The 24,957-nt window shown below is 40.2% G+C and overlaps 1 protein-coding gene across 2 annotated transcripts in view; it reads right to left on the reverse strand.

The window, feature by feature from the left end:
- Positions 1-24,957, reverse strand: part of LOC109889591 (spondin-1-like) — a 134,456-nt gene that overhangs the window by 15,165 nt on the left and 94,334 nt on the right. For both annotated transcript variants that reach the window (XM_020481138.2, XM_020481139.2), the window contains exons 8-9: positions 7,601-7,665; positions 5,635-5,836 (exon numbers count right to left, since the gene is read on the reverse strand). In XM_020481138.2, coding sequence (XP_020336727.1) covers positions 5,635-5,836; positions 7,601-7,665 — 267 coding nt within the window. The remainder of the gene's footprint in view (positions 1-5,634; positions 5,837-7,600; positions 7,666-24,957) is intronic.

The raw sequence follows: 24,957 nt of genomic DNA on the forward strand, positions 1-24,957 counted from the left end.
TCCCTGTTCACCCACGACTGCGTGGCCACGCACGCCTCCAACTCAATCATCAAGTTTGCGGACGACACAACAGTGGTAGGCTTGATTACCAACAACGACGAGACGGCCTACAGGGAGGAGGTGAGGGCCCTCGGAGTGTGGTGTCAGGAAAATAACCTCACACTCAACGTCAACAAAACTAAGGAGATGATTGTGGACTTCAGGAAACAGCAGAGGGAACACCCCCCCATCCACATCGATGGAACAGTAGTGGAGAGGGTAGCAAGTTTTAAGTTCCTCGGCATACACATCACAGACAAACTGAATTGGTCCACTCACACAGACAGCACCGTGAGGAAGGAGCAGCAGCGCCTCTTCAACCTCAGGAGGCTGAAGAAATTCGGCTTGTCACCAAAAGCACTCACAAACTTCTACAGATGCACAATCGAGAGCATCCTGGCGGGCTGTATCACCACCCTCAACCGTAAGGCTCTCCAGAGGGTAGTGAGGTCTGCACAACGCATCACCGGGGGCAAACTACCTGCCCTCCAGGACACCTACACCACCCGATGCTACAGGAAGGCCATAAAGATCATCAAGGACATCAACCACCCGAGCCACTGCCTGTTCACCCCGCTGTCATCCAGAAGGCGAGGTCAGTACAGGTGCATCAAAGCTGGGACCGAGAGACTGAAAAACAGCTTCTATCTCAAGGCCATCAGACTGTTAAACAGCCACCACTAACATTGAGTGGCTACTGCCAACACACTGTCAATGACACTGACTCTACTCCAGCCACTTTAATAATGGGAATTGATGGGAAATGATGTAAATATATCACTAGCCACTTTAAACAATGCTACCTTATATAATGTTACTTACCCTACATTATTCATCTCATATGCATACGTAGATACTGTACTCTATATCATCGACTGCATCCTTATGTAATACATGTATCACTAGCCACTTTAACTATGCCACTTGGTTTACATACTCATCTCATATGTATATACTGTACGCGATATCATCTACTGTATCTTGCCTATGCTGCTCTGTACCATCACTCATTCATATATCCTTATGTACATATTCTTTATCCCCTTACACTGTGTATAAGACAGTAGTTTTTGGAATTGTTAGTTAGATTACTTGTTCGTTATTACTGCATTGTCGGAACTAGAAGCACAAGCATTTCGCTACACTCGCATTAACATCTGCTAACCATGTGTATGTGACAAATAAATTTGATTTGATTTGATGGACAACAAAGTCAAGGTATTGGAGTGTCCATCACAAAGCCCTGACCTCAATCCTTTGGAAAATTAGTGGGCAGAACTGAAAAAGAGTGTGCGAGAAAGGAGGCCTACAAACTTGACTCAGTTACACCAGTTCTGTCAGGAGGAATGGGCCACAATTCACCCCTTTTATTGTGGGAAGCTTGTGGAAGGCTACCCGACACATTTGACCCAAGTTAAACAATTTAAAGGCAATGCTACCAAATACTAATTGAGTGCATGTAAACTTCTGACCCACTGGGAATGTGATGAAAGACATAAAAGCTGAAATAAATCATTCTCTCTACTATTATTCTGATATTTCAAATTCTTAAAATAAAGTGATGATCCTAATTGACCTAAGACAGGGAATTTTTACTAGGATTAAAAGTGGGGAATTGTGAGAAACTGAGTTTAAATGTATTTGGTTAGGGTGTATGTAAACTTCCGACTTCAAGTGTGTGTGTAATATATATATTTATTTATTTCACCTTTATTTAACCAGGTAGGCTAGTTGAGAACAAGTTCTCATTTGCAACTGCGACCTGGCCAAGATAAAGCATAGCAGTGTGAGCATACAACAAAGAGTTACACATGGAGTAAACAATTAACAAGTCAATAACACAGTAGAAAACAAAGGGGGGGTCTATATACAATGTGTGCAAAAGGCATGAGGAGGTAGGCAAATAATTACAATTTTGCAGATTAACACTGGAGTGATAAAAGATCAGATGGTCATGTACAGGTAGAGATATTGGTGTGCAGAAGAGCAGAAAAGTAAATAAATAAAAACAGTATGGGGATGAGGTAGGTGAAAAGGGTGGGCTATTTACCAATAGACTATGTACAGCTGCAGCGATATATATATATAGATACAGTTGAAGTCGGAAGTTTACATACACCATAGCCAAATACATTTAAACTCAGTTATATACACACACAGACAGTACCAGTCAAACGTTTGGACATCTACCCATTCAAGGTCTTCTCTTTATTTTTAATATATATATATATACATACACACATACTAATAACAATGCAAAATGTTGAAAACTGTGATCACGCCCTTTTAGTGTAAGAGCTGTTTGAAAAGACTGCCTGAAAGTTCTGCCTGTTTTGGTTTGATGGAGTTTTGGTCTTCCATGGTGACATCACCTAGCAGTAAATTAGTTAAGAACAATAAGAAAGAGAGTTTCAAACCTCTCTGCAAATAACAGCACATTTTCAGTTTTCCACTCCCCACTTGGACCACTCCCAGACAGTCAAATTCTTGCTTGAGAAATTGCCTTTTTGTAACAGCCGTTGGTGGAAGAAGGTGAGGACACACTGAACAGAAATGAACTACCCACACCACACAGGTGGGAAAAGGCTACCTAAGTATGGTTCTCACTACAACGATAGACAGCTGCCTCTGATTGAGAACCACACCCGGCCAAACACAGAAATCCAAAACATAGAAAATGAACATAGAATGCCCACCCTAGTCGCACCCTGGCCTAACCAAAATATAGAATAAAAGCCTATCTATGGCCAGGGCGTAACACTTTCCCTAAGAAGCAATTTTTGTTTATTTTTTACCATTTTAAGGTACTTCATTGTTACCCAGAAATGATTTGATATTGAGATTAAAAAACGGCTTTATTGGACTTTTAAAACCTCTTAAGGTATAGGGGGCAGCATTTTCACTTTTGGATAAATAGCGTGCTCAATTTCAACTTCCTGCTACTCATGCCAGGAATATAAGATATGCCTATTATTAGTAGATGTGGATAGAAAACACTCTGAAGTTTCTAAAACTGTTTGAATCATGTCTGTGAGTATAAGAGAACTTATGTAGCAGGCAAAACCCCAAGGACTAACTGTTCAGATTATTTTTTTTGCCTCTGACTGTTCTCTGAGTTGTCTTTGCCAAGGAATATTTTTTAGGAACCGGTTTTCAGTTCCTACCGCTTCCACTGGATGTCACCAGTCATTGGAATTTGGTTGAGGTTATTAATTTGTGCAACGAAGTAGAAGCACATCCTGGAACAACGTTACACTATTGAGAGTTGCGCAAGACGTAAGCAGGAGAATGGTTTGTTTACTTCGTGTATTGAACACAGATAGCCCGTCTACAATTTGATAGATTATTAACGTTTTAAAATACCTAAAGTTGTATTAGAAAAGTAGTTTGAAATATTTTGGCAAAGTTTATAGGCAACTTTTGAAATGTTTTGTAGTGACGTTGCGTTTTTTGGCAGCTGTTTTTTCTGGATCAAACGCGTCAAATAAATGGACATTTAGATATATATGGACGGAATTAATCGAACAAAAGGACCAATTGTCATGTTTATGGGACATATTGGAGTGCCAACAAAAGAAGCTCGTCAAAGGTAAAACTTTTTTAAAAATGTATTTCAGAGTTTTGTGTAGCGCCTGCAGGGTTGAAATATGCTACTCTCTTTGTTGACATTGTGCTATCAGATAATAGCTTCTTATGCTTTCGCCGAAAAGCTTTTAAAAATCTGATATGTTGGCTGGATTCACAACGAGTGTAGCTTTAATTGAGTATCTTACATGTGTGATTTAATGAAAGTTAGATTTTTATATCATTATTTGAATTTGCCTCGCTGCATTTTCCCTGTTTTTTTCCCCAAGTGGGACACAACCGTCCCCTATACCATAAGAAGTGTAACACATCTCAGTCTTAAAATGCCTGAAATATCTCTTTTGTATACTAGTTGAGCACACCTAAGATGTAAATGCGGAATCAATAGTAAACTTTGCAATAAAAGCCCAACATTTGGTACAGAGGTAGATGTACATTATGTACCCAGAAAATATATAGATGTGGATCCACCCCAGATTTGGCCTCTGGGGGGGGGCGTGGCAGCCCCGATAACTCAAAAATATCAAAAAAATGTAAATACATATTTAGGATCTAGTCAATGTCTACACCAAGTCGAGCTAAATGTCTGATGTCACCGGCACCCATATCACCTAAATCGGCCTTATCTGTGGCCATTTTAGGTCATACCGGTATGTCAGACTAGCTCAATCGTCAAATGATCAGCCTCTGAGTATCACAGAAACACAACACTTTGAATAACAGACAAATGTTCATAACAAGTGGCTATGGGTGAGATGTATCAAAATATAATTTCGAAACATTTATAAAACGGTGTATTTTGAATATGGGGAATTTAAAGAATTGACTTGTGTTACAAAAGGTTAATCAAATCAAAAAGGGTTACTGTTTGACTGAAAGTGTGTTTTTCCATCACATCCAAAAATGACCCCTGTTGTTGCTTTTAGGGGTTGAAATACTGTATGTTGGTGTTTTTAGGATGAAGTTGAATGCACTAACTATAAGTCGCTCTGGATAAGAGTGTCTGCTAAATGACTCAAATGTAATGTAATGTGTAGCATGGGCACAGGGAAGGGAGCTAGTGAAACAGTATCGGCACGGGGCTGAGAGCGAGCACCTCGTCATGTTCAGCTGCCATCTGTTAGGGGCTTCTGTGTTTGATCTTAATATGCATAATTGATCGGCTGTGTAATATTCCTTTTATGAGTGATTTATGACATTGTTTCCTGCACGGTGCTTTGTGAATCACCTTTCATGCTGCCATTCCAGAACAGTAACTTCAGTTGAAGAGAAAACTACAAAAGCTATTGAGTCCCTTTCTACTTTAACTCCAGGGAATCTAGTTTTAGTTCACTTTTGGCTGATATATTAATTGGTGCTGCAGCCAACATATGGAGCCAAAAACTAAATAACCAAATCACATCTGGGGTATGTGAATGCATGATTTGTCCGCTTTCTTTGCATAGAAAGTATAAAGGCTATTTACAGAGTGTGAATGATTATGCTGTGTGTGTGGGTATGCATTGAAGTCAGGATATACTGTATCTTCAGTGGCTTTTCTGGCCTATAGATGGCAGTGTCTCTCCTTTTCTTTTCCCAGTATCTTTACAAGCCAGCAGAAAATTTACTATAAATTCCAGCGCAGGATTTGTTGGGTACATATTTACAGTGTAGCGACACAAAACTAGTCAGTGAGGCAGCCACTTGGGTAAATATGTCCGCCTCAATAAAACGACAACACAGTGGATGTGCTGTTTTATGTTTGCAGTGTGTTTTTCTCTGAATCTGTTTATGCGTTTTTCAGCCGAGGTTGGATGATTTGTATATTCATAAGTCATAAACAAAAAATAAAAAAGCAACGCTCCTGCACTATTAATGAAAGTAGATCAACAGCTTTCGTTCCAGATTCATGGCAAAATACAGAGGCCTGGTTACGAAAGTTAGAATGGCAGAAGTATTTTTACTAGATAACTGAAACCAGAGCCATTTACTACATATCGACCCCCATGTCTGGGGCCCCCAGGGCCTCACCTCGTAGGTGACCCCGTTGTCGGTGCCTGCGTCCCAAGGGATGAGGTCTTGGTCCAGCCTCTGGACCCAGCCACACTCCTTGGTGCAGAGGTCCTCTGCAGACAGCCCCACGTTCCAGTCAGGGCTGGGCCCCAGCATGCTCAGAAAGGACATGAGGTGACGCGTACGGTCCACTGAGAACTCAGCCGAGGGAGCTGCCCGCCTGAATAGACAAACAGATACAGACATGCATCGTATTCTTTTCAATGTGCCGATTGATCTGATTGATCAACACACAATGACATAATGTTAAAGACTGGTGAAGCCAGCTTGCTTTTCATTTTAATGCATCACATACCACACCAGTTATCTGCTTTAAGAGTTGAAATGAGCTACATACTGTCCAAACAAAAACATATAACACATTTCTGTCACGCCCTGGCCTTAGTTATCTTTGTTTTCTTTATTATTTTGGTTAGGTCAGGCTGTGACATGGGGGATTTATGTGTGTTTTAGCTGGTCTAGGGGTTTTGTATGTTTATGGGTTGTTTTCTAGTCTAAGTGTTTTTGTAAGTCTATGGTTGCCTAGATTGGTTCTCAACTAGAGGCAGGTGTTTATCGTTGTCTCTGATTGGGAACCATATTTAGGCAGCCATGTTCTTTGGGTATTTTGTGGGTGATTGTTTCCTGTGTCTGTGCCACACGGGACTGTTTCGTTGCCAGTTCACGTTGTTATTTTGTATTTGTGTTCATGTTGAGTTTTCTTATTAAATAACATGGACACCTACAACGCTGCATATTGATCCGATCCTTGCTACACCTTCTCTTCAGAGGAAGAGGAGGAAATCTGTCGGGACAATTTCGTTCATAACAGCTCAACATATTAATAAATATTTACTTGTTTCTATTCAGAACTTAGAGAGAATAATGTATCACTAGAACACATTAAAAAAAGTGTTAATGAAATAGATGTTACGTTGGAAATGTTAAGGCTGGTGAATGTGTGTGGAGGCAAATAGACAGTTTCTGTCCCAAATGGCCCCCTATTCCCTATATAGTGGACTACTTTTAACCAGAGCCCTATAGGCCCTGGTGAAAAGTAGTGCACTATATAGGGAATAGGGTGCTTTTTGGGACTCTGTGTTAATTGCCACAACACAAATTCTAAGAGGAGAATAACATCCAGTAACATCTGAATAGTTACTGACGTGTGAAGAGATACTTATATCATATTTCTCCATGTCATGTTAAATGGGAGATAAACAACAAAACTCTGTACAATTCTGTAACATAACACGATGTGGGAGTGTAGTACTGCTCAATTAGATACAACTGAATTAGATACAACTGCAGTTCCTGTGAGATGATTAAACAAGTATGGAAACAACAACCTACACTTCGCTGTGCCCTATTTAGAGAACTTATTCCACATGCACATCAATCTCTTTAAACAATCTCCTTCCCTTTGAGACATCTATGTTGTTCTGATCCCCCTTTACATAAAACAAATGTATATGACTTCTCCAAACAGGCTCTTCTAAAGAGAGAAAATTGCCCGGCTTAATTGGTTGGCTGATGTTAAAATAGGTAAATGTAAACGTCTTAATATATTGGAACTGGAGGGAGTCAATAACACTAATCACAGAAACACCCAGAGGAAACACATCTCTCATCAAAACAGGAGTCTTCCTTTTGCAAACAAAATACCTCATGAAAAATGTACACAATCATTAATGAATTTAAAGAAAACACCCGCAGGCCAGGCAGGTAGCTATTGAATTAATGCTGGGTGATTATCTCCTCCTTAGCCTGTTTTCTGATGAAGTTTTAAACAATTCTGAGAAATTCTGTTTTCATCTAAATTCTCAATTCACCTAGATTATCAAATGATATTCTCTACAAGTAATTTCACCGTTTTAAAACAGACAATTAACATTTTAAAACCTGTGAAGAGTGAGGGTACTCTTGTACATCACAGTGCACTCACACATTCAGGGGCTGCCATGCTGGCCACTGCGCCTTGGTTTTTATCACAGTCAGAACTTCATCACCCTGTGGATGACAAACACAGAGAGAGAAAGATACATTAGTTTGGTCAAATTAGAGAAAACTGCATGGAGAATACAGAAAGATACCCAACAGGGTTAATTCCTCTCTTTCTTATGAAGTCTAAAACACTTTCCAATGTTGAGAGCTGTGAAAGTGGGCATCTTGGGACCAGATGTGTCTGTTATTTTATAATGGCTGTTTTTTCCACAAGAGGATCCCTCTTGTGAATCACACACAGTAGCTCAGCTGAGTTGGCCAGTCTGGGGGAGAAGGGTGTTAACATAGCAGCATTGTCACCTGCTGCTGAAAAATTAAAGGCCCAGGAGCAAACAGAGCCTTTTGATGTAAAACTAAGCAGGGGTTGTTGCTGCTCTGTGAGAGTGTGGTGTCTGAAATCAAACAAAGGAAAAACAGGGTGGTAGAGATCTGTGGTGTTACATGTAGCCTATTATTGTGTTTTCACACACGCAGCAACGCTCAGTCTCTTTTTGGGACGCGCCCCGCTTGCTTGCATAAAAATAAAAAATATATATGGTTAACTGATGGTTCCGCAATACCCTGAAAGCCTCCTTCTCTTTGTGGATTTCTATAGAAAACATGTCATTTTGAGAAAAGAGATATTGACATGGCTACAGGGTCTCTTTGTAGCTTTTTTTTTAGACTATCAACAGTAGCCAGCATATTGCTTTTACCTTCACTATTGAAGGTTTACTTTTGTAAATCACTTTCCCGAAAATAAATAGGCTCAACGAGCAGATTGATGGGAACACCACAGGCTATCGTTTGTCACACACCCTACACATATTTGTAAGCTTCAATCTTGTTTTAAAAAGTAAATGAGCCAATCTAGTTCAACAGTGATTGAACCAAACGGTAGCCGAGCGAGGGCTTCGGAGCTAGCAGACGTGTGGCATGGCAGCGGATCGATACTGAGTTTCCTGAAGTCCCACACAGAGATGGAATTCATGTCGGAAGACCGGGCGAGGAAGATGACTGATGGCGAGAAGAAGTGAGACAGAAAAAAGGGTGCGAGGTGCAAACCCAAACCGGCTGTGAAATACAAGCACAAATATCATACCCCTAAGACATACTAACCTCTCACCATTACAATAACAAGGAAGGTTCTTTTTAGATTTTTTTTTGGGGGGGGGGTATGATATTTGTGAGTCTGTAGCTTTCTTACTCATCATTGCTCACAATTCATTCAAGGTTACAGTATCTGTAATCATGGGAGCATCCACATTAATGAAGAAGTTTTAGAAACATATTCTATTATTATTTAGAATAAAAGTGACTCCAAAATGACACAATACATGATGTAACATTAATTTCTATTGGGCACAAAGTAATCTGAAACACAACCAAAACAAGCAGCAAATGCATCCAACAAGTTTGTAGAGTTATAAGCTTGATGTAATCATTATGTGCTAGGAATAAGTGTCACGCCCTGGCCATAGAGAGGGTTTTATTCTCTATTTTGGTTAGGCCCGGGTGTGACTAGGGTGGGCATTCTAGTTTCTTTAGTTCTATGTTTTCTATTTCTTTGTGTTTGGCTGGGTGTGGTTCTCAATCAGAGGCAGCTGTCTATCGTTGTCTCTGATTGAGAATAATACTTAGGCAGCTTTTTCCCACCCGTGTTTTGTGGGTAGGCCCAATACTTTATGTAATTTCTAAATGGTCCATGCGATATCAATGAAACTACTCTCAAATAAAGCTAACAGTCTGCACTTTAACCTCATCGTCATTGTATCATTTCAAATCCAAATGGCTGTTATACAGAGCCAAAACAACAAAAAAGGGGTCACTAAATTGTTGCTATACAGAGCCAAAACAAAAAAGGAGTCACTGTCCCAATACTTTGAGCTGACTGTAATTGGCAGCCATTAAATAAATATTTGTTTTGTTTTCAGATTATCCTTCCGGCCTCCCACTGGCTTTTCACAGTCAGGCCTATTTATCAAATCTGTTTGGATTTAACTTCGGTCGATTTCATGAGCAACGTTTCCGTTGAGAGTTGGCTAGGCCAGACATGTCCCGAAGCCACTCCTGCGTTTTCTTGACTGTGTGCTTAGGGTCGTTGTCCTGTTGGATTGAGGTCCAGTCTGATGTCCTGAGTGCTCTGGAGCAGGTTTTCATCAAGGATCTCTGTATTTTGCTCTGTTCAACTTTGCCTTGATCCTGACTAGTTTCCCAGTCCCTGCCACTGAAAAACATCCCCACAGCATGATGCTGCCACCACCATGCTTCACCATAGGGACGGTGCCAGGTTTCCTCCAGACGTGACGCTTGGCATTCAGGCCAAAGAGTTCAATCTTGGTTTCATCAGACCAGAGAATCTTGTTTCTTACGGTTTGAGAGTCTTTAAGTGCCTTTTGGCAAACTCCAAGCAGGCTGTCATGTGCCTTTTATTGAGGAGTGGCTTCCGCTTCCGCCGTGCTGCAGAGATGGTTGTCCTTCTGGAAGGTTTTCCCATCTCCACAGAGAAACTCTAGAGCTGTGTCAGAGTGACCCTCGTGTTCTTGGTCACCTCCCTGACCAAGGCCCTTCTCCCCCGATTGCATTACTTTGGCCGGGCAGCCAGCTCTAGGAAGAGTCTTGGTGGTTCCAAATCTTTTCCATTTAAGAATGATGGAGACCACTGTGTTCATGCGGACCTTCAATGCTGCAGAAATGTTTCGGTACCCTTCCCCAGATCTGTGCCTCGACACAATCCTGTCTCAGAGCTCTACGGACAATTCCTTTGACCTCATGGCTTGTTTTCTTGCTCTGACTTGCACTGTCAACTGTGGGGCCTATATATAGACGGGTATGTGCCTTTACAAATCATGTCCAATCAATTGAATTTACCACAGATCAATCAAGCTGTAGTAACATCTCAAGGATGATCAATGGAAACACCGGAGCTCAATTTTGAGTCTCATGGCAAAGAGTCTAAATACTTACACTACCAGTCAAAAGTTTTAGAACACCTACTCATTCAAGAGTTTTTCTTAATTTTTACTATTTTCTACATTGTAGAATAATAGTGAAGACATCAAAACTATGAAACAACACATATGGAATCATGTAGTAACCAACCAATCAAAATATATTTTATATTTGAGACTCTTAAAGAGAGGAGGCCAGGTCATCTGATGCAGCACTCCATCACTCTCCTTCTTGGTAAAATAGTCCTTACACAGCCTTTCATTTTTACTAATTTTGCGAGCTTAATGACAGACAGCGGGTCGCCATTTTTTGAGAAAGCTAAACAGTAGCTAGTTTTCTTTAACATACTTTGTTTTTGTAGTAAGTAGCCTACCTAAAGTTTCTCTGATAAATATCTTAGCCTTTGTCTTCACTTGTATCTTCACTCTTACCTCCCAAGAATAAAGGCACTCATATCTTTTACCTTAACAAGTTTATATTTGAATTATTTGTCATGTTGACCCTAGGCTGACCTCATGTGATGCCCTGTCCAGCCTCTTGAATCCCCTAAATGGCCCCGTCTGTTTGTCTATATCCAGCTACAGAGAAGTCTGGGCCATAATTGATTTGATTTCAGTGAGGTGCCAGTCAGGCCAGTCACTCCCGCAAGCGGAGAGGAACTGAGAGGAAGGGCCATGAGCCCCCATAACCACACTGCTCTCCTTCATCACATCATGCTCAGAGGCAGGCAGGCAGAGCAGCTCCCCTGACTCAGCCGTCTTGCCAGCATGTGGCACTCCGAGGACCCAACGTACCCAGCATACTTCTGCCTCTGCCATTGCCGCTCCCATCTGATGCCCGAGCACAATCAAAACCTAGTGACTTTGCCAAGGGATCTGTTGCACGGCAGCGGGAGAAATATTGTCAAATTGTAATAATGTTAAATGAGCTGGGAGCCTCTGGGAGAGTGTGTAATAAAGAATAAACGCTGTCATATTGGAGTTTAAAAGCATTTCTGGGTGCCTGTCTGGAGAATGAGACTAGGCTCTAGGAGAGAATGGTGTGGTCTTCTGTTGTGCTGCAATCGTGCAGTTCGGAGGGTGTATTATACAATCATTACAGGAAACAATTACCCACATAACCTTGTGGCGGACCTTTTTAATCTCTTAGTTCAAACAGTGTGGAATGAAGTACACTATATACTGTGCATGGTGCAGACAACAAAGCACATTATTAGATATCAATGTATGTATAAAGTAGGCCTACTATTTTAAATAAGGCAAATTAACTTCTGTTATATAATGTACTGTACAGTGCCCTCAAAGTATTCACACACCTTGACTTTTTCTACATTTTGTTATTCAATTGAGGTTTTGTGTCACTGGCATACATACACACAAAACCCCATAATGTCAAAGTGGAATAATGTTTTTCGGGATTTTAACAAAGTTGAAATGTCTTGAATCAATAAATATTCAACACCTTTGTTATAACAAGCCTAAATAAGTTCAGGAGTAAAAATGTGAACGTTTCAGGAAGCTAGGCATATGTCCCACGTCATTACTTTACAGGAGACGCATTTGAACTCAGTTCTACATTTTTTTAAATCAAAATTAGTTTTTTGGGGCAAAATGCCTTCTGGAACATGTGAACTTTCATGTGCCCTAATAGCACACTTGTATGCCATCTGTAAATGCAAATAAAATGTTAAATTAGGAGCCTACCTGGTTTAGCCACGGAAAAAGGCAGGAACTTTCCCAATAGCCATGATTGTCTGAAATAATGGATGGGATGGACATGTCAAGAGACTAGTTTGGATTGGTCTGCTATGTGTAGATAATCCTTGCTACCGTGGAGTTCTTTAAGATATGGAGAACTGCAAAAATGTTGCTACATTGCTCAACATTGCTGCCCTGAATTTAACAGGCGCTATCGATGAAGACCAGCGGGGAAAAGTTGTGATGAACTACTTTCTGGAGGACGATCGTCCCATGCTGACTCTCTCTGAAAATGAAAATGAATCAGACGATGAGGAAATCCCTGTTTTAGTTCAACACTTTTTAATTGAACCAGACAGTGATGGGAAAGAAATGGCAATCAACAGTGTTGTTGTCACGGAAGATGTTGACCGAGTTTTGAAATCAGTGCAATGCCCGGTGGAAGCAGAGTATGCTTGCAAATGCGGAAGAAGTCGAAAAGACACCACAGAAAGCTGTTGTTTAAAACACCTGTGTCCGGATTACATCTTCAAACTAAGGGCAAACATGGCATCCATGAAAGAAAGAGGAGAAGCGTTCATCCATGTACATAGGTAAGAGTCTAGCTACATTTTCAGATATTATATGTTTCTACTTTTGTCCGAAAGTAATTTCATTGCAAGTTAAAGAGTACTGTTAGCTAGCTAGACAACATTAGCTGGCTTGCTGGCTAGCTAATGTTACGTGTATGATCTGTGTAGTAATATTATTCTTATCTCAGAAATCTATTTGCATTGCTAGTTATAGTTAGCTAGCTAGCTAACATTGAGCCTAAACTACATTACCAAAAGTATGTGGACACCTGCTCGTCAAACATCTCATTCCAAAATCATGGCATTAATATAGAGTTGGTCCCCCTTTTGCTGCTAAAAAGTATTTCCAATAGAAGTTGGAAAATTGCTGCAGGGACTTGTTTCCATTCAGTCATGAGCATTAGCATTACCGTCTCTGGTAAACACACACTATATCAAATAACGTTTATTTGTCAAATGCACAGGATACAGAAAGTGTAAACGATACAGTGAAATGATTACTTGCATAGTGGAGTCGTTTGTTTAGACATGTAGCTAGCTAGCTAAACAATGAACCATAATCCCAACTCATACCGAATCCGCAGGTAACTCAATTTATCCAACTAGGTTCAATGTTAGCTAGCTAGTTAACATTAGGCTATAACTAGAATTGCAAAATCGATTTCTGAGATATGAATAGTATTATTACATAGATCATACATGTAATGTTAGCTAGCTAGCTAACAGTATGCTTTAACTTGCAATGAAAACAACTTTGACAAAATGAGAAATATATAATATCTGAAAATGTAGCTAGCTAGACCCTCTTACCTGTATACATGGATTAACGCCTCTCCCTCCCTGTCACGGATGCTATGGTTGCCCTTATTCTGAAGATGTACATTGGAGACAGGTGTTCTCTTTTTGACTCCATCCGTATGATATTTGCAATCAAACAAGATAATTTTCTCCATATCCTTAGCTATCGAACTCTGCTTCTACCGGGCATTCCACTTTTTCCACTGAGGGGCGGCAGGTAGCCTAGTGGTTAGAGCATTGGGCCAGTAATTGAAAGGTTGCAAGATCGAATCCCTGAGCTGACAAGGTATAAATGTGTCGTTCTGCCCCTGAACAAGGCAGTTAACCCACTGTTCCTAAGGTGTCATTGTAAATAATATTTTTTTCTTAACTGACTTGCCTAGTTAAAAAAGGTTACAATTTTTTAAAACTTATTTGTTCCAGTTCGAGATATCTTTAAAAAAAAGCCACGTTAGAAAGGATTACCTACACATACTGAGCAGCTTGTGCAACAGACAGAAGCTTGCTACATGGCAGACCAATCAGAACTCATCTCTCGGGCATGTCCAGCACATCCATTATCCCAGCCAATCATGGCTAGCGGGAAGGTTACTGTCTTTTTTTGTGGCTAAACCAATTAGGCTCGTAATTGTATTGTTTTATTCGTATTTACAGATGGCACACAAGTTTGTTCCAGAAGGCATTCCTGCCAGAAAATGCATTTGGATTGTTTTTAAATTATGATGAAATGCCTCTCCTGTGAAGTAGTGAAGTGCGAAATATGCCTAGTTACCTGAAACGAGTCACAAATGTGGAATAAGTCAAGGGGTATGAATACTTTCCGAAGGCACTGTATAAGAGAAATAAGTCTTGTGCATTTGCATGAATATAGCCTTCATATGAGAACTAATCCGACATTCTAAGAGTTCAATCCTTTACATCCTGACGTTCAAACAATGTTTATTTCAATGCAAATCATGGTAGATACTTGTTTTGAATTTTTATAACTTTAATCCTTAAATTATACTTTGGCAAAAGGTCATTGTTCTTAATTGAACAAACTTTCTACCGATCCCGTGTCCTGCCTATTTCATTATAGAGATTACCAGTGTACTATACCTCCCGTTGATAGAGGTTGCTTGATTTCACACAAATTAATAAGATATGTAAGATAAGACATTACAGTATCTGAGCTGGTTGAAAAGCATTACATATCACTGACTTTCCAAGTTAGGTTAAAAAGTATCTCCTGTTACGTGGCATATTCCCCCCCCAAAAAATAAGAACTAATACTACATTGAATATAGATTTCTTTGATATCAACAATGACATTCATCTGTGTCTCTCATCTACAGTGCTTGGCATCATTTACACATTACTACTGTGCTGTAAGTCAAATGAGGGAGTGCAAATGGGAAAACGGAGGAGTGCATGGGAGCACTTAACCAGGTTAAATGACATTGACTAAATAAGGTACAGTGAGTCAGGAACTATATATTTACATTAAACATCCTAGTCAGTTAGCAGACACTCTTATCCAGAGCAATTAGCGTTAAGTGTCTTGCTCAAGGTCACAGACAGACTCTTCACCTAGTCGCCTCGGGGATTCGAACCAGCAATCTTTTGGTTACTGGCCCAAAGCTCTTAACGGCTATGCTACCTGCCACCCTTTATAAATTAAATCAATACATGATTCCAGACTCTCTGAGCCAGTAGCGGAGCCCAACATTTGTTGGTGGGAACTGCTAACTTCCTGCAATTCTACACATTTTGCTATAAGGGCAGAGAGGAACATTTGCAGTTTCATAGCTAATCACATGCTATTGAGCACATATTGACATGAGGCTAATTAAAGATAAAATAAAGATATGTTGACTGTGATAAAGGCACTGGATTATGAACTGTCTTGTTTGCGAAATGAACAAATGCAGTAGGCAGCAGTATGGTCCATATAACCGTAGGAGCACAGGGACATTTGCCTCAATGCGGTCATATATGTGGCTCGCTGGGGATTTGGCTTTCATTTAGTTATTTTTGGCCACCCATCCCATGAGAGTGAATTGTCATTCCAGTTCATCTGAATGTCATTCCAGTGCACTGCTTGCTATGCATTCTATCTGATGGTGTTTGCATGTTTAGGTAAAAATACATAATTATTGGGTGCCTTGCTCCCCAGTGGGTGGGTCTGGATATTGTGTGATGTATTTTCAATTCATTGTGGAATTATCTCTTATAGGATGTACGCGATTTTACGTAATCCCTGGGATGCAGGATATTCAGACTATGTGCCTGTACTTGCATGCGTGTGGGTTGTCTTTAATGTATTTTTGTATTTAAAAAATAGGGAAATGGGACTATTACATAACCTTGGTTTATGTTGTTATGTTTTTTCATTTAAGACTGAGTGCAAGGTTAGTTTTTAAGCATAAACATCATTTTGACTGTAATCTGTCTTCTGTCTGACCTAGACTGCTAACTGTGACCAGCTTTTCTCCATTTAATTTCATGTTTGATAATAAGTACATCTCAATGCCTCTCACCGGTCTCTGTGGAAAAATCATATGTGGAAAAGATGTCATGATCAAACAGTCTGCTGCCATTTAGGGATTTGCCTCGTCAATTGGGCCGGTCTCTAATCGTTTCAGAGGCTAGCATTCATACACATTCATGCAGCTCTGTCGTGTATTTTATTAATCAATGTCTCACAACATGAGACAGGAGCCATATGACCAACAAGACTTGTCTTTCTTTCTCTGCCTCAGGCCTGGAAAAATACTGTGTGATTTAAATATTGCCTTTTAATAACATCACTGCGGCAACAGCAAAAGCATCTAGCGTAAGTTTACTCCGGCTCATCAGATAAGGGTAATTTGTCATGTTTGGGTGCTGGAGGATGTTTTCTGCGGCGCCAAGTGATAAATCATCCATAATTCAGAATTTATGTTAGATATTACTTGACAAGAGATTACATTAGTCAAACATAAATCACAGACTGTTTAATCATGTCATGGTATAGGCTCTGTTTTGTCAGCCAGGGGAATACATTTGTAACAGCAGGTCTGCAGGTAAAAGGACATCATGGTATAATGTTGTCTGAGGCTACTCAAGCCATAGTAGATACTGTACACCAGTGATGTGTGAGGCTACTCAAGCCATAGTAGATACTGTACACCAGTGACGCCTGAGGCTAACCAAAGCTACGCACATTGTAAATGATATCAGTGCCTGTCTAATGAAAAAATAACTCAATCAATCATGAGATTTACATTGTGCATGTTACGTCAAAACTCCAGCGCATTCAACCATTACAAACATTCTCACCTCACCTCCAAACTAAATAATATCCTTTAACAAAGCTAGTCGTGGATACTGAGCGTTGTTGATGTGACTAAAGGAAAAAACACATTTCTGTGACACTCTAAATTAGTTGGACTTAAACTATATATACAAAAGTATGTGGCCACTTCTTCAAATGAGTGGATTCGGGCCATTTCAGCCACACCTGTTGCTGACAGGTCTATAAAATCACGTGCACAGCCTCGCAATCTCTATAGACAAACATTGGCAGTAGAATTGCCTTACTGAAGGGTTCAGCGACTTTCAATATGGCTCCGTCATAGGATGCCACCTATCCAACAAGTCAGTTCGTCAAATTTCTGCCCTGCTAGAGCTGCCCCGGTCAACTGTAAGTGCTATTAATGTGAAGTGGAAACATCTAGGAGCAACAACGACTCAGCCGCGAAGTGGTAGGCCACACAAACTCACAGAACGAGACTGCCAAGTGCTGAAGCGCGTAAAAATAATCTGTCCTCGGTTGCAACACTCACTACCGAGTTCCAAACTGCCTCTGGAAGCAACGTCAGCATAAGAACAGTTTGTCTGTTTTATGAAATGGGTTTCCATGGTCGAGCAGCCGAACACAATCCTAAGATCAATGCTCAATGACAAGCGCCGGCTGGAGTGGTGTAAAGCTCACCACCAATGGACTCTAGAGCAGTGGAAACACGTTCTCTGGATTGATCAGTTACGCTTCACCATCTGGCAGTCCAACGGACAAATCTGGGTTTACCAGATGCCAGGAAAACGTTACCTGCCCCAAAGCATAGGTCCAACTGTAAAGTTTGGTGGAGGAGGAATAATGTTCTGGGCTGTTTTTCATGGTTAGGGCTAGGCCCCTTAGTTCCAGTGAAGGGAAATCTTAACATTACAGCATTACAATGACATTCTAGACAATTTTGTGGCAACAGTGTGGGGAAGGCTCTTTCCTGTTTCAGCATGACAATGCCCATGTGCACAAAATGAGGTCCATACAGAAAAGGGTTTGTCGAGGTCGGAGCCCTGACCTCAACCCCATCAAACACTTTTGGGATGAATTGGAATGCCGACTGCTAACCAGGCCCAATTGCCCAACATCAGTTCCCGACCACACTAATGCTCTTGTGGCTGAATGGAAGCAAGTCCCCACAGCAAGGTTCCAACATCTAGTGGAAAGCCTTCCCAGAAGAGTGGAAGTTATTTTAGCAGCAAAGGGTGGATCAACTCCATAATAATGTCCATGATTTTGGAATGAGACATTAGACGAGCAGGTGTCCACATACTTTTGCCCATGTAGTGTATGTCTAAGTAGCACAAAGCGGCTATACAGATGGTTAAAGCCCTCTAGCAAAAACATACTTTATTGTAAACATACAGACATACGAGCTACCAGATCTGGTCTCAGAGATGGCTAACTCCAGAGATCCCTTCGGTCTTTGGTGCAGCAGTTCAGACAGCTGGTTGATAAACTTTTTACTGAGGAATGGGTTTGTTTTCCATTATTCTGTTTTATAAGTTACTGTTGTTGAATTACTTGTAAATATTGTATGTTTTATTGCTTTGGAAATGTAAATATTGTGAATTTGTATGATTGTGTGCAGGGCTCCCTTGTAAAAGAGGATTTCATAAGATATCCCTGTTTAAATAAAGTTTTTAATTGACACTTAAAGACAAGCTTTATGTCTTTCTGTCTGTCTGTCTATCCTGCTTCGTTACATGGTATTTCTCTAGACAATGTTTAGACCGACGCATGAATTGTTCTGTTGTCAGTGTCCTGTTGTCATCAGACCAGCATTAATTAGTTTAGGCTATGACTCAATTTAATTAACCAAACCAAAATGAAATAATATTGCAGATACGGTATCATAGTGCTTTGACGTGAGACATGACTGAAAACACATTTGTGCATAATGATGAGAAGAAAGTTTGCAGAAGAAAGACACTTAAGATGTTTGGTTTCTTAAAACTTTGACATATTTTTTCAACATACCTCCAACAATTTAACATGAAGATGAATAGAAGTACACAAACGGTGTCCCCACATGTGTCTTTAAAGTTGTAAACATTTCAAAGTCAGTTTTCAAAGCATTTTTTCGACCCTGACATGGACATTTCAAACTTTTATTCATTCAGGTGTAATTTGACAATTCAAATGTCCAACTAGCATGGTCCAGCCATATGCTACTGGTCACACCAGAAAAGTGTCCATCCCTGTGAGAAAGGGCTCCTGAGTAGCACAGCGGTCTAAGGCACTGCATCTCAGTGCAAGAGGTGTCACCACAGTCCATGGTTCAAATCCAGGCTGAATCACATCTGGCTGTGATCGTGAGTCTGATGGGGCATAATTAGCCCAGCATCGCCGGGTTGGTTGGGGTAGGCTGTCATTGTAAATAAGAAATTATTCTTATTTAACTGACTTACCTAGTTAAACAAAGGTAAATTTTAACAGTGAGGAGGCTGACAATGAAGATAGTTCTTGTTAAATACCACTAACCATAATGCATCAGTCAATAGGAATAACATAAACAATGCATGACCGAGGTGAGCAGGATGATAATGCATGGTGTTACATCGGGATGACACAAAGTCGGGAGAAGAAGAATATTGGGACAGGTACACAGAAAGGTGGATTTCTGAGGAGGATTGGAATTGGGAAAAAAGTCGAAGAGAATGAGGAAAGCAGAGGTTGGATTTGAATTTGAGGAAGATGGTGATAAAAATTCAGATGGTGTGTCGAAGAAGAGTGCAAACAAAGTGTGCCGTGTGCCAGACCGAATTCTGGAGGTGAAATGGAAGTGAATGAGGGCGAGTTAAGTGAGGTGGAAGGTGCGATGAAGAGCTCCGGACCCGACCCTGGCACCAATGAACATGATAAAGAATCTGATTAAGAATCTGGTAGTAGGAGCGATATTTTTTAAGAAAATGGATCCTTGCCTTTTGGCAGTTCCATTTGTGGTTTCAGGTTGGGTGGGAAAGGAGTTGGGTGCAGTTGAAATCAGTGAAGGTAACCTGTAGAGGACTTGTGATATTTGTTTGTTTTCTGCTGACCAGAGGGAGCGGGCACTCCGTGTCACGCAACTTGGGGTCAAATCTGTTTCTTGCTTTGCTCTTTGGAACAGGGCAACATTGAAAGGAGTGATTTATGGGATAGCTTAAAGGGTGGACAAGGTCATGTTAGGATGTATGAGTTATCCTCTTATAACTTTTGTGCCCAATCCACTGCAGTGTTGCAATGTTTATGTTCATGTCGCAGCACTTTGTAGGAGTGAGATTCCAAAATGTGGGAAGTGTGCAGGAGGGCATGAGCTAGCTGCTAGAGGATTGTGTTTCGGGGGATAAAATGTAGGGGTGCCCATTTCAAACCAAGGATAATTTTTGTGTGTGGATAGAACCTTATAATCCCAAGTTCTCAATTTGTTAGTCAACTGTTTATAATTACATACATACATACAGCTTCTCTGCTGTCATTCTGCGTTGCCTTAGAAGTCTAAATAAAACCTTTATCACCCGAATAAACTTATCTTGGTCATCTCTGCTTCTTTCACAGAGCAAAGATGCAATAACTTTCTTTCTGTGCAAAATGACCCAACATGTTTCTGATAATATTTCAATTCGGCTTCGATGCATTTTATGTGGTTGAATATCAGCTTTTATGAAGCTGATAAAGATAGCACTTCTACTGCAAGAAATGCTTAGTTCTGCAGGAGTTAATATTAAGGCTATGCGAGAGGTTGTAGACCTAAAGTCAGTGTCCAGATGTCAGTTTCCATTTAACCCATCTGAACAGTAGGCTACAGTTCCCTTGACGTGCCATAGGCCTGTTTGATGTCCCCGTCTTGTAAACACTGCTATCATCTTCTTTGACCACTTCACTAAATCTTTCCCAAACATTATTTTTCTGACCCTCCCTTCTCATTATTTTCAACTTTGCAGCTTTTCTCTTATTAAATTAAACTCAGACATTGTCCTTTTTGCCTCAGTGGCTCTACATTTACTTTTTCTGCCCGTTCCCAAAAGCATTTGGCGATTGGTGTGTAGGCTATTTGGTGTGCGTACAGTTGGGCCCTACATTTTAGAGCCCTATGCATTAATGCCAGATAGCCTAAAAAGAATGAAAGAAAAACCTAAACCTCTTGAATTGAACAATAATTATAAATGTATATGTTTTTTCAACTCACCTGCCCTTCATCCACACAATATTTCATGACCCTAAACCTGCCCGCCCCATAGAGTCAACCCACGAATCACTAGCGGTAACTGCTTCGACTGCTTTGCCAGCAGCATACCACCCTGCATCCCACTGCTGGCTTGCTTCTAAAGCTAAGCTGGGTTGGTCCTGGTTGGTCTCTGGATGGGAGACCAAATGCTGCTGGAAGTGGTGTTGGAGGTCCAGTAGGAGGCCCCCTTTCCTCTGGTTTAAAAACATAACCCATTTCCACAGAGCAGTGATTGAGGACATTGCCCTGTGTAGGGTGCCGTCTTTCGGATGGGATGTTAAAAGGGTGTCCTGACTCTCTCTGGTCACTAAAGATCCCATGGCACTTATCGTAAGAGTTGGGGTGTTAACCCCAGTGTCCTGGCTAAATTTCCAATCTGCCTTCATACAGTCACCTAATCATTCCCAGCTTACAATTGGCTCATTCATCCCCTGTAACTATTCCCCAGGTTGTTGCTGTACATGAGAATGTATTCTCAGTCAACTTACCTGGTAAAATAATTAAAAAATTTTTTTAAAGACCTTCAGCTCAGTTGATTTTACTCAGTCTGGTCAGGTAGGCAGGCTTCCAAATTAGTTTCTGGCCCCCTGCCCTTCCAAGAAATCATCTGACTGGGAGGGATGTTGACTCCATTGATTCAGCTTCTTACAAAAACAAGTAGTGATGAAGTCAATCTCTCCTCCACTTTGAGCCATGAGAGATTGACATGCATATAATTAATGTTAGCTCCCTGTGTACATTTAATGGCCAGCCGTGCTGCCCGGTTCTGAGCCAATTGTAATTTTCCTAAGTACCTATTTGTGGCACCTGACTAGGGCCTGTGGGACCTGCCTTGTTGAAAGTGTTGTTATTAAGACAGACTTCACCCCATCTAAGCTACTGTTGTATCAATATGTTTTGACCATGGCAGTTTACAATCCAGGGTTACTCCAGGCAGTTTAGTCACCTCAACTTGCTCCACATTATTCATTACAAGATTTAGTTGGGGTTTAGTGAATGATTTGTCCCAAACACAATGCTTTTGGTTTTGAAATATTTGGGACTAACTTATTTCTTGCTACCCATTCTGAAACGGACTGCAAGCTCTTTGTTAAGTGTTGCAGTCATTTCAGTTGGTGTAGTAGCTGACGTGTATAGTGTTGAGTCATCCACATACATAGATATACTGGCTTTACTCAAAGCCGGTGGCATGTCGTTAGTAAAGATTGAAAAAGTAAGGGACCTAGACATCTGCTCTGGGGAATTCCTGATTTCCTGAATTCCTGGATTATGTTGGAAAGGCTTCCATTAAAGAACACCCTCTGTGATCTGTTAGATAGGTAACTCTTTATCCACAATATAGCAGGGGGTGTAAATCCATAATATATACGTTTTTCCAGCAGCAGACTATGATTGATAATGCCAATATCGTCTTCTATTATCCTTAGTAATTTTCCATCCAAGTTGTCAGACCCCGGTGGCTTGTCATTGTTGATAGACAACAATCATTTTTTTCACCCCTTCCACACTCACTTTATGGAATTCAAAATACAATGCTTGTCTCTCATAATTTGGTCAGTTATACTTGGATGTGTAGTGTTGGCATTTGTTGCTGGCATGTCATGCTTAAATTTGCTAATCTTGCCCATGAAAAATTCATTAAAGTAGTTGGAAATATCTGTGGGTTTTGTGACGAATGCGCCCTCTGATTCAATGAATGATGGAGCTGAGTTTGCCTTTTTGACGAAGAGTTCATTTAAGGTGCTCCAAAGCTTTTTAGTATCAATCTTTATATAATTCATCTTTGTTTCATAGTATAGTTTCTTCTTCTTTTTATTCAGTTTAGTCACAAGATTCCTTAATTTGCATTACATTTGCCAAATCAGTTCAATTTCATAAATGTGTCAAGTGCAGCATCTGATTGATCCTCAATACACACCAACAAATATTCTTTACATCATTAACACAAGAATCACTACAAAACATCTTGTATGACCTCTTATATACTATATTAGGTCCAGCCTTTGAAACTAGATCGCAATTGGATATCACAAAATTGGAGAGAAAAAGGGGATAAAATTACAACAATTATTATATATTTTTTTATAACGTCACCATGATTAAATCACTGAGACATTTTCTTCCTCTCGGGAACTGAATTAGGAAGAACGCATGTATTATTGTCATGACTGGGTGTATTGATACACCATCCAAAGTGTAATTATTAACTTCACCATACTCAAAGGGATATTCAATGTCTTGCTTTTTTTTACTAGCCATAGGTGCCCTTCTTTGCGAAGCATTGCAAAACCACCCTGGCCTTTCTACAAACATAATTCTACTTTGACATTATGGGGCATTGTGTGTAGGCCAGTGACAAGAACATCTAAATTAAATACATTTTAAATTCAGGCTGTAACACAACACAATGTGGAAAAAGTCAAGAGGTGTGAATATTTTCTGAGCACTGTATATGCATGTAGGTATAAGCCAAGTTTGGTTCTGTCTTTAATAGAAATGTAGGGTATTATGCACTAAATATTCTATCTTGTCTTGTTCTTAGTCCCATCTGATAGATACTTTTCTTTTGTAGTGTTTTGTACCACTTTTTTGTAGAACTCTTTTCTATAGTCACATGCTTTTATCTATATAAACATGTAAAATACACGTGGCCTAACTGTAGAGATACGCTTTTATACGCTTTTAAAAAACACTATTTTCCCCAGCGTCAAACTGCTGATAAAAGTATTACCATACCATCCACGTACATTCAGGTCTGAGGTGCTGTAGCTACCCCCACCGAAGCTCTATGGAGATGATTAAATGTAAAATGTAAATGTGTGATTCAGGCTGTTAGGATAGCAATAACCACATAAGCCACGCAATTGCAATTATCTTGTCTCCTCTAGTAACTCTGAACTACATTAATGGAAAGTGACGGTAGAGATAACTGAGTCAAACAATTATAATGAAGAGGGACGAGAACCCAAGTCATCTACTTGTCACACAGAAAATATAATTCACAAATCATCTCTAACAAAGGTAACAGGGTCATATCCAAGGCCTTTGAATGTCTCATCATCAATAAACCAGCCTGCCAAATGTTTAATGGAACAAAGGAATCAACAGCCAGGCCTACTATGATTGTGGGATTGAAGGGATTGTTCACCGCTCTTTCCCCATGTTTTTCCAATGCACGGCTAACTGATACAATACGTTTCCACTAGCATTGCTAAATGGTACACTACAAAGGCTTGAGCAGAACGTTCCTTGTGGCTAAGACACACGTAGTTTGTTAATTGCTAACATGCTACAGTAAAAAATGCCCTCTGGATTTTTGATGACTTGGCAGGTGGCAGCATGAAAGGCACAGCTTGTCCCATGAATTAATCACAAAAATTGAGGATTAGCTGATAACTACAAAACAAACATTCTGGATAACATAGAGAATCTGTAACTATGTATTGATCAGCATTTTGATATGCCCGAAAAAGAAACGGATACATCGAAGCGAACAAGAGAAGACCTTTCCTCGAGTTCTGCGAGAGAAACAGGAGGAAAGTCTAAAATTCCTAATTTAACCTTGGAGGGGGACGTTTTTATAACTATGTATCCAAAAGACAGAGTATTGCTTACAAGTATGAGCACGCAGTTAAAAAACTGGATCTATTGCCTGGGTTACTGAGGGAGGTTGAGGCCTTAAAAACAGGAATGGATTACACTAATAAAATGATGGAAGAAATATGAGCGGAAAATAAGATATTGAATACTACCGTGGACTCCTATAAAGACATTACTACAGAGAGGCTA

Source organism: Oncorhynchus kisutch, linkage group LG4, assembly GCF_002021735.2.
Source record: "Oncorhynchus kisutch isolate 150728-3 linkage group LG4, Okis_V2, whole genome shotgun sequence".
NCBI lineage: Eukaryota > Metazoa > Chordata > Actinopteri > Salmoniformes > Salmonidae > Oncorhynchus > Oncorhynchus kisutch.